At 49.3% G+C, this 15,487-nt stretch overlaps 2 protein-coding genes across 2 annotated transcripts in view; both read right to left on the reverse strand.

Annotated features, from left to right (window-relative positions):
• Positions 1 to 15,487, reverse strand: part of tenm1 (teneurin transmembrane protein 1) — a 196,597-nt gene that overhangs the window by 95,666 nt on the left and 85,444 nt on the right. The window contains exon 6 of the mRNA XM_076043360.1: positions 11,676 to 11,849. Coding sequence (XP_075899475.1) covers positions 11,676 to 11,849 — 174 coding nt within the window. The remainder of the gene's footprint in view (positions 1 to 11,675; positions 11,850 to 15,487) is intronic.
• asb12a (ankyrin repeat and SOCS box-containing 12a) overlaps positions 1 to 15,487 on the reverse strand; it is a 321,968-nt gene that overhangs the window by 72,761 nt on the left and 233,720 nt on the right. The window lies entirely within an intron of this gene.

The following is a 15,487-nucleotide window of genomic DNA, read 5'->3' on the forward strand; positions in this document are numbered from 1 at the left end:
CCTCGGCAGGACAGACGGACTCTGCATGAAGATGAACTGCTTTAGAGAGGAAGTGTTTTGTCTGAGGGCCGCCGTCGTCTGCCGGGGCTTTGTCGCGGGCTACATTAGCGTCTCCTAACAAGAAAAGGAGAGTGCGCGCTTGCATACACCTCGTCGGGGTGGATGTGTGTGAAAGGACGGTGAGGGATGGATGAGAGAGGAGGCAGGAGAACGCATTGTCCAAACGGCATCAACGCCACGCAGATAGTGTCTCGAGCGGGAGCGGGGTATTGTGTGTTCTGTGTGTGTGCGTGTGTGTGTGTGGTTGTGTGTGTGTGTGTGTGTGTGTGTGTGTGCGTGTGGAGAAAAAGCCTCCTCATCCTCCTCCTCCCAGCAGACCGCCGGCCATCAGCTCCGCTACCTCCAGCAGCCTTTATATCAAGCGGCCGACCGCCAGTCTTTTGTGAATGGTGGAGAAGCTCGCGAGACTCTCCAGCCGCTCTTTGTGCCGAGGCCCCCCCCCCCCCTTCTTTTATGGAGGAGATATATCTGCTCTCCGCTCCGAAACTAAGACGGAGGAAATACGGGCGAGCGGCGGTGACAGTGGGAGGAGGAGGAGGGTGGAGGAAGGGAGGGCTGGGGGGGGGGGGGTGGCGGCGGCCGATCGTTACGCCACAAAGGCGGAGGAGCAGTTAGGGGCAGATTCATGGAGCGGCTCCTCTCATGCTCGATCTATAACGCCTGCAGCTTTACCTCTCCATTATGGCAAGGCTGAGCTCGCCCACAGGCCACAACCTATACATCACAAGCACTGTCTCACTCACACACACACACAGGTGCGGGAGGAGTTACTACTGACGTTAGCGCTTTTTTTGTGACGCCGTGCTGAGAGGAAGGATACGAGGGCCGGCTAGTGAATGACAGCCAGTCAGAGGTTTTTTTTTTTTAAATTTGTTTTCTTAAATTGATCTTGCCTCGAGCAACCTCAACGATGTGCAATCCAACATTGCAGACCAATGATGATTGCAAGAGTTGGCTCTCCAATAATGCCTGCACCGATGCGTGGAAAAGGGTTCTACTGGCTCTTCCATAAGCTGCTTGTTTAAAATACTTTTTCCCAATGCGCGAGCACACAAGTGCTGGTATTCAAAGCCGAGCGTGTGCGGTTGTGTTGTGCTATTCAATTAGGATTGTTTTGATTTGCATAATTAATCAGCCGCATAATGCCACAATATTTCTATAGCTCTTGATTTAGGTTTATGCTTCACATTAGCTTTAACTTGACACATTTTTTTATATCCTTTTATTTTGCTGCCGTGGTCGTCGTCTCAGCTGGCTCTGGAATAATGGACTAGTCGTTTTTTAATTTATTGTGCCTATTGAAATAAGGGTTGAATCCAATCGAATTGACTCGAAGAAGATTAATCGACTACAAAATAATTTATTTTAATTCTATTACTTAATCTATCCATTTCATGAGTGTGATATTTGTATTGTTCCAAACTGTCAAATGTGTCTCCTGTCCGTCAAGCCTCTGCTCACATTAGCATTAGCATTGCGTCAGGCCGCTTGCTGCCGCCGTGTCTTCAGATTGTTCGTCTCGTTTCCCTCTGACCGCTAGTCTTTCGGGACCCTCTTCTTGCGCTGGGTGTCAGATATCATCCTAACAAACGTCGGAGCCGCCGGATTTTTCCTTTTCATCTGGCGGCTCCTTTATCTTCTTCCTCTTCTGTGGGACGCCGCATTGATAAAAGCCAATTGATTAATTGGTTAATTGATTGAACTTGACTGAGCCGTGACAAGAGAGACTGGCAACAGAGGTGGAGGAACAAAGAGCGGCGGAGGGAAAGAGGAGGGCCGGGAACAAAAGGAGAATTCAAAACGACCTGTAATTAAAGTAAGAAAAAAAGAGGAGGGGTTGCATATGGGGAGTGGGGGGTGGGCAGACTGTTCCCCTGTATGTAAAAAAAATAAATAAAAAAATCTTCCACTGAATAAAATAAAAGCAGCTTGGAAAGATCTGAAGCGGCGCATCTTTTCATCTCAGTGTGAATCTGGGCTCCGTCCTGTAAAGATAAAGGCCTGCAGAGGAGGATGAATATCCCCAGGAAAGAGGAGCCTTGTTATTCACTCCAAGATGAAATAAAGGGACACGGACGAGAGTGGGCGGAGGGGGAGTGGTGGTGGTGGTGGTGGTGGTGGGGGGGGGGGGGGGGGGGCGAGGCGAGGATGGCAGTTGGCAGGGGCACTGACGGGCGAACAGACACCCAGTCAGGTGGGCACAGCGGCAGGCTGGCGGCCAGACGAGCGCGGGACAGGACCTTCTGATGCTAATTAGCGCGTAGCGTCGCTCCTGTGCGACTGATGCAACGGCCAGACAGCCGGCGAGCGCCACGGCATCGCAGCGTCGGTGTGCCGTGAGGTCTCTGGAGGAGGTGGTGGGCGAAGGAGCGGCTTGGGGAGGTGGGGGGGGTGAAGGATTGAGGGAGGGTGGGAGAGAAAAGAGGTGAGAAGCCGGAGGGGGACGAGAGATGGAGGTGGTGCGAGGTTCCAGCCGCTGATGCAAGACAGAAGAAGAAGAAAGACCTCCTGTCGCATCTTCACCCTCCACCTTCTCCTCCTCTTCCTTCTCTCCCTCCTCCTCCTCCCATTCCTCCTCTTCTTCCTCCTGTTCGTTCTCATCCTCCACCTTATCCTCCTCTTCCTCTGCCTCCTCATCATCTTCATGCTCCTCCTCCTCCTTTTCCTCCACCTTCTCCACCTCTTCCTCCACCTCCTCCCATTCCTCCTCCTCCTCTTCCTCCTGTTCGTCCTCATCCTCCACCTTATCCTCCTCTTCTTCCTCCTGTTCGTCCTCATCCTCCACCTTATCCTCCTCTTCCTCCACCTCCTCATCATCTTCATGCTCCTCCTCCTCCTCTCCCTCCACCTCCTCCCATTCCTCCTCCTCCTCTTCCTCCTGTTCGTCCTCATCCTCCACCTTATCCTCCTCTTCTTCCTCCTGTTCGTCCTCATCCTCCACCTTATCCTCCTCTTCCTCCGCCTCCTCCTCATCTTCATGCTCCTCCTCCTCCTCTCCCTCCACCTTCTCCCCCTCTTCCTTCTCTTCCTCCACCTCCTCCCATTCCTCCTCCTCCTCTTCCTCCTGTTCGTCCTCATCCTCCACCTTATCCTCCTCTTCTTCCTCCTGTTCATCTTAATCCTCCACCTTATCCTCCTCTTCCTCCGCCTCCTCATCATCTTCATGCTCCTCCTCCTCCTCTCCCTCCACCTTCTCGCCCTCTTCCTTCTCTTCCTCCTACTCCTCCCATTCCTCCTCCTCCTCTTCCTCCTGTTCGTCCTCATCCTCCACCTTCTCCTCCTCCAACTCCTCCTAGCCCTCTTCCTCTGTGTGTGGAGGCTGCCGGCACTGCTGGCACAGATCCAGGAGATCCAGGTAAAGCGGTGGACAGGACGGAGGCCTGGTGGAGGGTGGAGGGTGGAGGGCGGGTGGGCCGTGGGGGCCATGGTTGTGGGTGTGGGTGGGAAGTCGTCTCCAGGTCTCGCCAGCTGCTCTGACCCCTGCTGTCAGACCCCCATGAAGCCTGACACACAAAAAAAGACCTGCGACGGCTCTTTGAAGACTTGTTGCCAAACTGAAAACTATTTTTATTTTGCTCTTTTTTTTCCAGGCAAAAGAAACACAGGGCTGCACTGGACCAGCCACCGTGCGAGCAGGGAGGAAAGACTCCTTAAAGGGACAATTTGATATTATCCCGATATAGTCATATGAGGAGGTTCATTCATTCATTCCTTCATTCCTTTAATTATCAGTCACTTTACCCAGGGTGTTACATGAGAAAGCGTTGTTGATGATTTGTTTTGATTATTTGCTTCATTCATCATTTGTGTAACACAATTATGCAATAATATTTCATAGTGTGGTAATGTGCAGGTCACACCTTGTCCACGAGGGCGCTGTGGAGCCGTCGGATGAGTTTTGAGTGAGGGACACATTGACCGTCTCTGACCACTCGAGACAGCTGATCTGGCTGTGGCTCTACTGACTCATGTGAGCGTATAGAGATTATGGCAACAGGGCAAATTCCCTTCAACACCTCGCTCTCACACAGCTTTAATAAGCAACTTGAAATTCACACTCGCTACTGGTTCCTTAGAGGAAAAATCATAAAAATAAATGGCACGGCATAAATCACAGCTCCGTGGCTTTTCATCATCAGCTGGCAGCGGACGCGAGTTTGCAGAAAAGAAAAAAAAAAAAAAAAAAAAGAGGTAATAAGGTTCATTTCAAAAATGTTGAGCTTGTTTAAAGAGGCGATAAAAATGTTGCATTGCTAATTCGTGGCGGCCGTCAAGCGTCACAACAACATGAGGCTGACGGATAGATTAAAGGGCTGGGGCGAGGTGGGGGGTGGGGAACATTGATGGCGCTGTGTCGGCCAGTGTGAACATAACACAGCCTCCACTGACACCCACAACCCACAACAGATACAAATCACAATATTTTATAACTAGCTCTGAAGATTTAAATTATTCTGCTTTCCTTTCGGTTCTGAATCGTCGTTATTAAAGCGGCCGCGCCTGCGGTTGTGTGTCACTGTGCGCGTGAGTGAGTGCGCGACAGGCGGCGCGGACAAAAGAGACGGCGCTCCATTAAGGTCGGGGACACAAAGGTCTAATTAATTTCTCTTGCCTGCGGGTTTTAGTCCGGCTAAAACAATTACACCTGTAATCTATTTTCTGAGGAACTAAACTGTCTTTGCAATTAATGCCGTTATCCCTGCGATGCTAATGGAGAGCAGATCCGAGCGCGCGAGCTGGGGTCTTAAGGTTGTTACGGGACGGGACGGGTGATTCTGAGGGGAGCCGCACGGTGCCTGCTGATTGGCTGCTGGAGCTCTGGCCGACGTGTCGAACTCACACATGCAGGGTTGATGGCGACAACATTAATATAGTTCCAAATGTGGAAAGACATTGAATTTGCCGCAGGATGATTAAAAAATATCACAATGGCCGAGGTCCCCGTAATGACTTGGATTCAATTAAGGGCCTTTTGAGCAGTTGGCTTAATAAGCTTCCAGCCTCTCTCCCTCTCTCTCTCTCTCTCTCTCTCTCTCTCTCTCTCTCTGCTGTGAAGCCTAATGAGTGTCAGTCAGAGTGAGGAGAAGATAACGCTGTTTGGCCTCAGGGCCTTCCATCACTCCCCCCACCTCCCCTCCACTTCCATCACTCCCCCCACCTCCCCTCCACCGTCGGGCCCGAGGCTACAGCCTGTGACAGGTGAGTCCCTCCTGTTCACGAGCTGCATGTAGCCACTCTGTGGCATCAAGTGACCGCGACACTGTTACACGTGTATTACGCCTTGCGTCATATTGCACTTGTGTGGTTTTTTTTTTTTCGTAAGCCCGAGGAGGCACAGAAGTGGATAAATATCCATCCAGGCCATCCTGTTCGTCTTCACATTGGAATGTTGTTGGGAATTAGTGTCCCCAGTGGTGAGGTGAGTTATTACAAATCACGTACGGACAATAATCGAAAGTAAAAACCCCTTTTAACCTGTCACAGAATTTGTATTTTATATTTCTATTGACACACATTAATACTTAAGATATTAAGTATCGATTTTTAGTAGATTGGGAATGCAATGTTAGTTTGAGTTGCATTTAAATAATATTGCTTTTTTCTGATGGTCCTACTTGATTCAGAGGCTTGGTTTGTAAAAAACAAACAAACAAAAAAAACATAATCCAAGAACACTATTATGAATCCTGACCATGCTTTGTGCCTGGTATTCTATACAACACTGTCAGGTGAAAAGAACATACAGGCTAACGAGGCACCTTTTTTTTTGAGAAGTTAATGTAATGTGTTTCCTCCTGCGTGTGATTTATTAGAATAAGCTTCAGTAATGTCAATTGCTTTTTAATGTTGCCTCGCGTCGAGGTGGAGTTAATGCAACGGCTTTAAATACTGCACAGTGAAGGGGGTTAAATCCATAATGTTTACTCCCCCCGCCCTCATCCCCCACGCTTGTGTTGTGGCAAAACTGTAACAAAAAGAAAAACGTGCAAACTCACTTCAAGACAATAATAGCGACATTTTATTTTATTTTCACTCTGGAACTGCACAGGGCAGGTGTGTGTGTGTGTGTGTGTGTGTGTGTGTGTGTGTGTGTGTGTGTGTGTGTGTGTGTGTGTGAGAATGTTTTTGTTTTCTCAAGTCAGTCCACTTTATGTCCTAAAATGTCACGAGGAAACTACTCGTCCAAAGTGTTGTGGCGCTAAACCCGGCGGGAAATTGTGTTTATTTTATTTTTCTTCCATCCGTGTCTGGTTGCCGTGTTTTGAATGCGAGCCCGGGGTCTCTCTCTCTCTCTCTCTCTCTCTCTCTCATCGCATCTGGAGGCGCCACAGCCGGCGCTCGTGCTTCGCCCCCCACCCCCCCAAAAAAAGATCTATACTCGCGCGCGCATGACCGCGTGTGCGCGTTTGTGTGCAGGGTTACAATCCGAGACTGTTTCCCAGCGTGAGAAAATCAATGCGCGCGGTGTAACGGCGACTTAGTCCATCAGCAGTTCTGCGCGGAGCGTGCGCGCACACTCTCCGGCTCCCACCCACGGACGCGCCCACCCACCTCCAGCCCCGGCATATCTACGCGCCTCGTGCACGCTCCTCTGACACGCGGCTCTCTCGCTCTCTCTCTCTCTGGAATATTGATGTGCTCTTTAAGAGCACTTCTCTCCGTCTGTGTCACATTCCATCCATCTCCGCGCCATTTCCAAAGCGCGCGGGCCGCCATCGGGCCGAGTGAAAACAATTCCGCGCTCGACTCTCTTTCCTCCGCGCCGAGGTTTTATACAATCATTGCATACAGCGTAGTGGATGAGGGGAAGGGGAGGGGGGGGTCTTTGCCGGATGACATCCCACAAGCCCGGCGTTTCATCATTCGCCCCCCCAAACCCCCAATAATGAGACATTACGCCGGCCTACTGTATGTCAGTTTGTATCATATCACATTATTAATATATCCCGGATTCCTTTTTTGACTGAAATATTATTCAGAAAACTTCAATGCACTTTATTAACTGCGGGGAATCCAATGACAGTTCTATCCCCGCGCCCCGCTTCTGAGCACTTTTTGCTTTCATCCACAACCAGAGGAATTATTGTGTGTGTGTGTGTGTGTGTGTGTGTGTGTGTGTGTGTGTGTGTGTGTGTGCACGCGCACGGATTTTAGATGCAGAAACGGGGGAGAATACACCCAGCCAGCCAGTGTTGGGGCTCGTGCACCGGCTGGCACGTGCGGCAGCCCGAGGTTGATCATCACGGGGGTGGATTGCAATTAATGTCGCCCTAATTAAAGCGGCGGCGGCTCTGGTGTGCAGAGCAAAGGGCTGCCGGTTGCTCTCTCTGCTATGATGTGATGAGAGAGGGAAAAAAAAAACCCAAACATGAAACAGCGCTTGTCAAGACGGTGGCCAATCCAGACATGACACATAATGTCAATTAGTTGCCGCTGCAGGGCTGCGGGGCTGCGGGGCTGCACCAGGTGGATTAGCATTCAGCTGCCATCAGTAATACAGCGACACAGAAAACACGCAAATGAGAATATAGGGAGATTTCTGCCTTCTGCAGTCACTTCACTCCACCCCCTCGACCCCCCCCCCTCCAACACACACACACACACACACACACACACACACACACACACACACACACACTCCCCTCCATCTCTTCCTGGTGTAAGCACAGACTGATGGCCACACCCCCCCCCCGAATGGCTCTCCTCTCCTCAAACTCAGTCTTCACGCTCCCACGGTTACGATGTCGACGGCGCTACTCGTTTTCGTAGCGGCCAAGTCGAGTATGAACTAATTCCATTCCAAATATCCCAAACGACGCCGTTTTCGCTGTTTGCTTTTCTCGTCGCCGGGCTGGAAAAATAAAGCTTCCGGGCGAGAGAAACGCGGCGTTTCAGGCGTCGAGCGCATTTTAATGTTTGCAATTATTCATTTTTGACACTTTTATCTCAAAACATTATACACGTGGATTGGTCTCCATCAATCCTCCTCCTCCTCCTCCTCCTCCTCCCCCTTCTCCCAGCATCCGTCATCGCTCCCTAGCACTGCACCCCACCCCCTCTACCGCTTTGGTCATTTTCATTCTGCGCCGCTGCCTCCCCTCACCATTCTCCGCCGTGTAATCTCAGGGATTGTGTGGTCCCTCAGTGTGAGAGGTGATGGGTACAGCAGGATGAGCGTGATAATCTGCCACACTGGATTACAGTCTAATCTCTAATCTCCCTGGCCCTCCTCTGCCTGCAGACCACCTCCACCGTGCCAATTTTATTAATCTGAGCCACCCCCCCCCAACACAAACCACCACCACCAGCAGGAGCCAACAGCAGCCAGCGCTACATCAGCGGCTTAGCTTTGCCCATTTTGATTTTCCCAAGCTTTCATCAAAGCGTTTTAAAGCAATAGGAACTGAAACAATAGATTGCGGTGAGTCAACAACCTCGCGGAAGAGAATTCCGTGACCCCCGCGCGCACTATCAGAGGATTTAGCTACTGATGAGCGCGTTAATCCCGGGAATGTGAGGATTCATCAAGAAATAGTTGCTTTAGGGACGTCCCAGGTTGGCCAAACTGCAGCGGGTTGCAGTTTGACTCTGCACGCACGCATCCCCCGGAAGTGCTGAACTGCGAGCTTCGCCACGCAGCCACCCGTTCTAATATCCACCTCTGTCGTTCCGTTAAAAGGCATGAAGGTTTCCGTGTCCTGTCCTGACTCCGTGACCCCCGAACACTCACAATTAATGTCCCGTGTCACGGGGGTTAAATTGGTGTTAGTAATTCCTGAGGCTGGTTGAGAGGCGGTGGAGTGGTGGAGGTTTATTCCAGTCACGCAGCGGCCGAGAGGAAACGTGATTAGCCAATTACCTCGCCGTTCTAATAGACGAGTAATCAGTTCAAGGCTGATTTCTGCGCGGGTGACTCCCGACGCGGCGCTGGCGACTCCCGACGCGGCGCTGGCTGCTGGTTGGAAACGGCTTTGTTTCGTCTCACAGTTCTGTGAAGGCTGCAGCAACGCTGTACGATTTTTTTTTTTTTTGGGCCAAAAAGCATTGCGTGTGCGACCATCGAGACCATCACGGTTGAGCGACCACAGATGGCCCACGATAAAATTTAGATTGTGTCAGAAATTCCAACGATGATTCGGGTCGATCGTGTTACAATTTCACAGCTTTACTTACAAAATGCAGCACAATGATGACTGGGATATAGATAAATAGATAGATATTGTAAAGTCATCTAATTTTTATGCAAGTAGTGACTGTTGCCATCGATGAATATCAGTAACAGTTACGCTATGGCTAAACGCTAGTAGCGTGAATGCTAATTGCAAGCGGAAGCGAATGACTACGTACCTTCAACTCTCTCTGCATGACAGACATGATGAGTTTGCCCTCTTCTGCCGAGCCAGGACTGACATTTTTCATGATTGCAACTATAAAAGTGTGGCGAGGTCAGAGAGAGAAAAGGAGCCATTTCTGTAGAAATCACAACTGTTGAAATTGTTGCCGCCGTGCATCCGAGGATCTGAATTCAGAATTCCGACTGACTGCGAGTAATGGCGCAGTGGCATTCAGCGTGAGAGGTGAGAACAGAGGCAATTTATTTGGACGTATCTTCACGCGGCGCGACGGCGACGTGCAAGCCGGAGCCCAAAAGGCAGCAGAGAACGGCTGGAATTCAGGAACAGATCTATAGAGTCCGTAGCTATGTTTACATGTGCACTTTTCTCCAATCCGATCTAAACCTTGGTTGATCGGAAATTCCAAATCCAATGTCTACATGGACACTAAACAAAATGATCTGATCGTGACGTGCGTATACATGCACCAAGCGTTTGATCAGAATCTAATGATGTCAATGTCTAATTTTCCGGAAATAGTAGTAGAAGAAGAAGCTGTACTTCCGCCTGTGTTGTGAACAAATGCCGCGTCGTCCTCGGCTCATTCACAAGCCTTCAAACTTTTCCAGCGGTTCTTTTATTTGGTCTATTGTTTCATTTATGTTTCGCGAAAAAATGACCGGCTGCCGCCAACGTGAAAACACACCACGCAGACGTAGCACGCATGCGCAGTGGAGATAGTCCGAGACAGGATCCGAATGGGTGTGTACACGGACGCCATTCGAAATAATGATCGGCATAAAGCACCTCTGCTCGTTCGGAATAAAATTTTGTTCCGAACGGACCGGATCGGATCAGAATCTTCCCACTGACGTGTTTACATGAAGCATTTTTAATCTGAACATCTACATGTTCCCATGTAGCTGAAATGTCTGTATTGACAATTACAGAGTATGTTGTACTCAAAATAGCATAATTATATAATTGTATTTCAATTAAATTCTCTCCAAAAGAAAAAAAAAGAGACAAATGTCAGCGCAAGCTGTCGGGATTTTTTTTTTTTCATCGCGTGAGGCTTGCGGAAACATAAATACAGGTGTATAATGGGGTGGATATTTTGAGAGCGCTAAAGTTCAACGGCTGACCTTTAGCATGTTTGCATATGCCGACTCAGTTCACTGAATCTACCTGTGGCTAGAATAGCGGCCAGGCTCCGCGTGTGATTTAATTTATCAATGAAAATATTTGACATTAAGTGCCGAAAGGGGAGAGAGAGCAGCGGACGGGAGGTAAATAACACGGATATGTGCCCTTCATCACGGCCGAGCTAATTTTCGCCTGCAAAGTCCCGCGAGTGGCTGCCGTCGGAGCTCGGGTTTTCGGTTCGACGAGATCAGATTCTAGTTGATCTTCCAGTTCGGGCAAAGTGCCGCTTCCGTTTTGTCTGCGTTGCTTCTGTTTTCACAGGTGTCAGCCGCGCAGATGCGAGTGTTGAATGGCACCAATCCGTGGATCCCCGAAACAAATTAAAAACATTTCCAAAACGTGCAAACAGAGTGAGACGCAGTCAAAGAGGGAGAGCACAAGCGTCGTGATTAGACGACGCACAAAAGGAGGCTTTCAGAACGGCCGCAGCTGACGAGAACGAAGCAAAGTGCAGATGCAGCATTGACGAAGGGCCCTGGCCGCAGCTCGCCGTTGTTCTCGCACAGCTGGGTAACGTAGCCCATGAGTCACCGGCCCTCCAGCAGAGAGCAAGAGTTTATTGAAGAACTGGTGAACTCACTGCAATTCCAGACATTTAATGAATCTTATTCCATTGGACAGAAAAAAAAAAAGAAGAATGAACTCTGCGACATCCTGTGCAGCAGAATAACAGTCTGCGAGAAGAACATCATTATCGGCCACTGCCAAGTAACAATGGACGGAAAAGACTGAGCATTAAGGGTTAGAAAACAAGACAATCTGGACTGAACATTTCCAAATTCCTTTTTTTTTTAAAAAAAATTCATCCATTGGCTGAAGACCCAATAGAAAGAGTTTGAAAACTGGCAGGGAAATTTCCCTTTTACCATTCAAGGAGAACCACTGAAATTTCGAGTTGGATTGAACATGCTTTCAGTTCCAGGGTATGTGAGAGGAAGTAGAGTTTGAGCAAAACATTGACTTCAGAAGGGGGCGCTAGAGACAGTTTCAGTCAGTTTTTTCCCAGTGTGTTCGAAACGATTGAACTACAAAACTACGGCGCAGCAACACGACACGCTGCAGCAGTCGGAGTACCTTTGTCGCCGGCGTGCGTGTTCTCGGGGTTGAGCGTGTCCAGCAGGTGGACGGAGCTGGTGGGCCTGGACTTGCCGCGCTCCTCCTGCTGATGGTCCCCCGAGCTGAGGCCGTTCTCGTACAGCTGGCTCTCGCCGTGCCGCAGATGCCAGGTCAGACCTAACAGGTGCACGGCTACACACACACACACACACACACACACACACACATAGGAAAGAAGGAAAGAAACAATTGAAAAAAGATCATTATTCAAGGCTTGCGGTGGGCGTGTTCCATTTATCTTTAATGCTCATCCTAGTGTTCTGCCTCCGCCGGCTTATTAGTGGCCAGTTAGTAACTTGGACAATCATTAAACACTTCCGCACACACACACACACACACACAGGGCTTGTCACACACAAGTGCATGCGAGTGCACCTGCGCGGCAGAACACGGATTGTGGCAGAGGTGCGCAATTAAGGCACTTCTTGAGAGGCCGAGCCCGGGGCTGCTATTAAAGCGCTAACACCGTCTTTTATGCATGACTAATGACGCTTTGAAAGCTGCCGCCGATTCACAATCCATATGGGCCTTCTAAACAACAAAGGCAATACGGAGGGAGGAAGCAAGCCGGATCCCTCCCCCGCCCCCCACTCACGCACACACTCCTCTCCCACCCCTCCCACTCGTAAAAAAAAAAAGAAAAAACTGTTTACAAGGACAACAATCCAGCCAGCGCGCCGTTAAATAAAAACAACCAACACCTGCCCATTAAAGAAATTAATTAGCGTCTACCGAGACGGCCAGTAAAATGCGTTAAATGATACATTTACATTTTTCTGACCAACCCCAAGATGCGATGTTGTAATGAAATGGCACTTGAAAAAAAAAAAAAGAGTCTGAAAAGGATGTGCAGAGTCCCACGGCTGATGTGAAGAACAAAGACTAAATCATTGCAGGTTTTTTTTTTTCCTTCCTCAACGCCCCCCCCCCCAACCCCTCCACCCCCCTTTCTCTCTTCCGCCGACACTTTTGAGAACATCAAATAAAAGCAAAGACTCAAATCACAAAGTCACTCAGTGCTGGTGGCAGTCTGAGGACGCCTGCTGCATGCAGATCAAGGTGAGCAAACTTCTAACGGCTGCAGGCGTCTCTGCTGTCTGTATTCTGTCTGCTGATTGCCGTCGCCCCGGCAGAGGAGGGAGAAGGAGGGAAAAAAAAGAAGAAAAAAAAAGAACCACACTTGACACGCACCTCCTAATGCACGCACAAAATGGCTGCTTACATAAACAAATCCACGGCGGTGCAGCCGCGGCCGAGTGCTGCAGGTGCAGCCGCGACTTCTTTTTATTTCCCTCTGCACGCTCCAAAGCGCAGCGCCACGAGCGAGCGTCCACGTGAGCGCCCACGCTCTGTCCCCTGATGATGAAGAGCGCCTAATTAAAAGTCTGGGTAGTTTTTTTTTTTCCTCCGCCGATGGAGCACGAGGGGTGAAAACGATCCCTTTCGATTTCGACTCTTCCTCCCCCTCTTTAAAAAGAAAACAAAAAAGACAAATACATACGCGGCAACTGCACCTGTTGTGCGGGGAGACAGAAAGCGGATGGATGATAATAGCTGCTTTGCTCATGTGGGGCCACCGGTCACGTTAATTAAGTGATTAATAGCATTTTTCTTTCTTGTTTTTTTTAGCCAAAGTCTCCACTGGGACCTCTGAGGCAGGTAAACATTCATGAAAGCTCCCACAAGCACAGCGAGGAAGTTCATGCAGAACCACGAGGGCCTGTGTCATGTCACCCAGTGGGTAATGTTTTTTATCTGGTATATTGTTACGTTTTGAGTGCAACAATCAATACAATTCTTTCACAATCAACACCTTTTTCGCTGTTTAGTGAAAGACTTGATGGAATAAAATGGCGACCACCTCCACCTCCACTGGACTTGCATCACTTCAGTCTGCTGTTACTGCCTGCGACTGGACTGATCTGCGAAAAGCCCTCAAACTGGACCAGTTCACTCCCACCCCTGCCTTCACAGCTGCTCTCTTGGACGCTTTCACTGACTCCTGCAACTGTTTTACTACCATCTAATACTGCCTGTCTGTGTTGTTGTTGTTGTTGTTGTTGTTGTTGTTGTTGTTGAGATTTTATGATGTTGCTTGTTGTTGTTGTGTTTTTATGATTTTTTTAAAACTGTGTTTTATTCCCTATTCCACCCTTGTCAAGTGGCCCTTGTCACTTGTAAGGCCGTCATTGTAAAAAATAATCCGTTCTTAATTGACCTGCCGGGTTAAATAAAGGCAATGATGATGATGATGATGATGATGATGATGATGATGCATTACATCAACCAATACAATTCTAAGGGAATCTGTTGAAAAGTCACGTTTCATTTTCTTTTTAAACTGCATTATTTTTTGTATGTTGGTTGTCTACTTATGACAAAACTTTTTTTTTTGGGTTAATATTAATGGTCAGAAACGATAAAGGGTTTGTTTTTTTTGGATAACACCAAAGTTCCCATGGAAAAGGTTTCCAACAGGGAGCACTTCCAAAATATCCGAGCTGGACTTCCAGTGGAAATCACACCGGAGCAGAAGTGTTGCGTTTCCATTTGTGTTTGCAGTATTTTGCATTTGCGTCAAGCAGCATCTACGAAAACAAAATGTATCATTATCACTCGGTGAAAGTGTTGTTGCTGCTGTTCGCTCGTGCAAAGTCGGAGGCCCTCCGACGCACGACGCTGCAGAGTAAGGGGGTCGTGAGGGAGGCGCCGTGCATCATTTAGTTCAGACTAATTGAACTGTCAGCCGATGACAGGAGCCGACACGGACACGCACACATTCTTCACATCAGCAGCGGGGGGCCCCGACTCTTTCATGTTATCGTCATTATGATTATTATTACATTATTATTTTTACACCTTCACGTCAGCAAAACAACAAAAAAAAAGGAAGCACAACACATTTCAATGACGCACAACTCGAACGTTCGCACAAGATGGTTCATGCCGATGCTGGGCTGACAAAAAAAAAAAAAGTCTGATAAACAGTTTCCCCAAGTGATTTGCCTTCTACATTCTATTTCTTGGGTTTACTTCCCAGCAAAGTCCCAGTGGGATTCTCCGGGAGTGTAAGTACTCCATCTTTAGCAGTAAGTGGGGAGGGGGTGGCTGAGAGTGGAAAACACAGATAGGTAGGACGGCGGCGGCGGGGAGAGAGAGAGAGAGAGAGAGAGAGAGTGTGTGAGAGAGAGAGAGAGAGAGAGGAGAGAGAGAACAGGGCCGTGCGAGTCGGAATAACATTTCATTTTACAACGATACATTTAGAGACGCTCTTTCCAGCCCTGTATCTACTCGCTCGCTTCCCATTTGAATTAAACAAGAAAAATATAGGGTGTTTTGCCGCCCCTCCACCACCACCACCACCACCATCACCATACCCCCCTCCATCCACCCCACCCTGCCCAAAATAAGTTTGGGTTGGGGGTGCTTGAACGCATCGCGGCTGCGCGCGCTGCATTACATTGCGCGGTGGAGCGGAACAACCTATCATAGTTTTATAAATGAGAGTGTGCGGCCTGGGAGGGGGGCGGGGACGGGGGGGTTTGGTGGCGGGTGGGGTGGGGGGAGGCGGCTCCTCGCTGAGGGATGACAGGCCATTCCAAAACTGATGCATTTAGCATTTTCCCACCGTTCCCTCCTTCACTTGGTTCATTTCCCCCCCCCCCTCTCGTCTGGATTGCTCTCCTTTCTCTCTTCTTCTACTTCTTCCTCTTCCTCTTCTGCCGTGGCCCCGCCCGCCGCCGCCGCCGCCGCCCGGTACGTCCATTAGC

This window comes from Nelusetta ayraudi, unplaced genomic scaffold (assembly GCF_046127955.1).
Source record: "Nelusetta ayraudi isolate G7.1 ecotype Tasmania unplaced genomic scaffold, CSIRO-AGI_Nayr_v1 ptg000075l, whole genome shotgun sequence".
Lineage (NCBI taxonomy): Eukaryota > Metazoa > Chordata > Actinopteri > Tetraodontiformes > Monacanthidae > Nelusetta > Nelusetta ayraudi.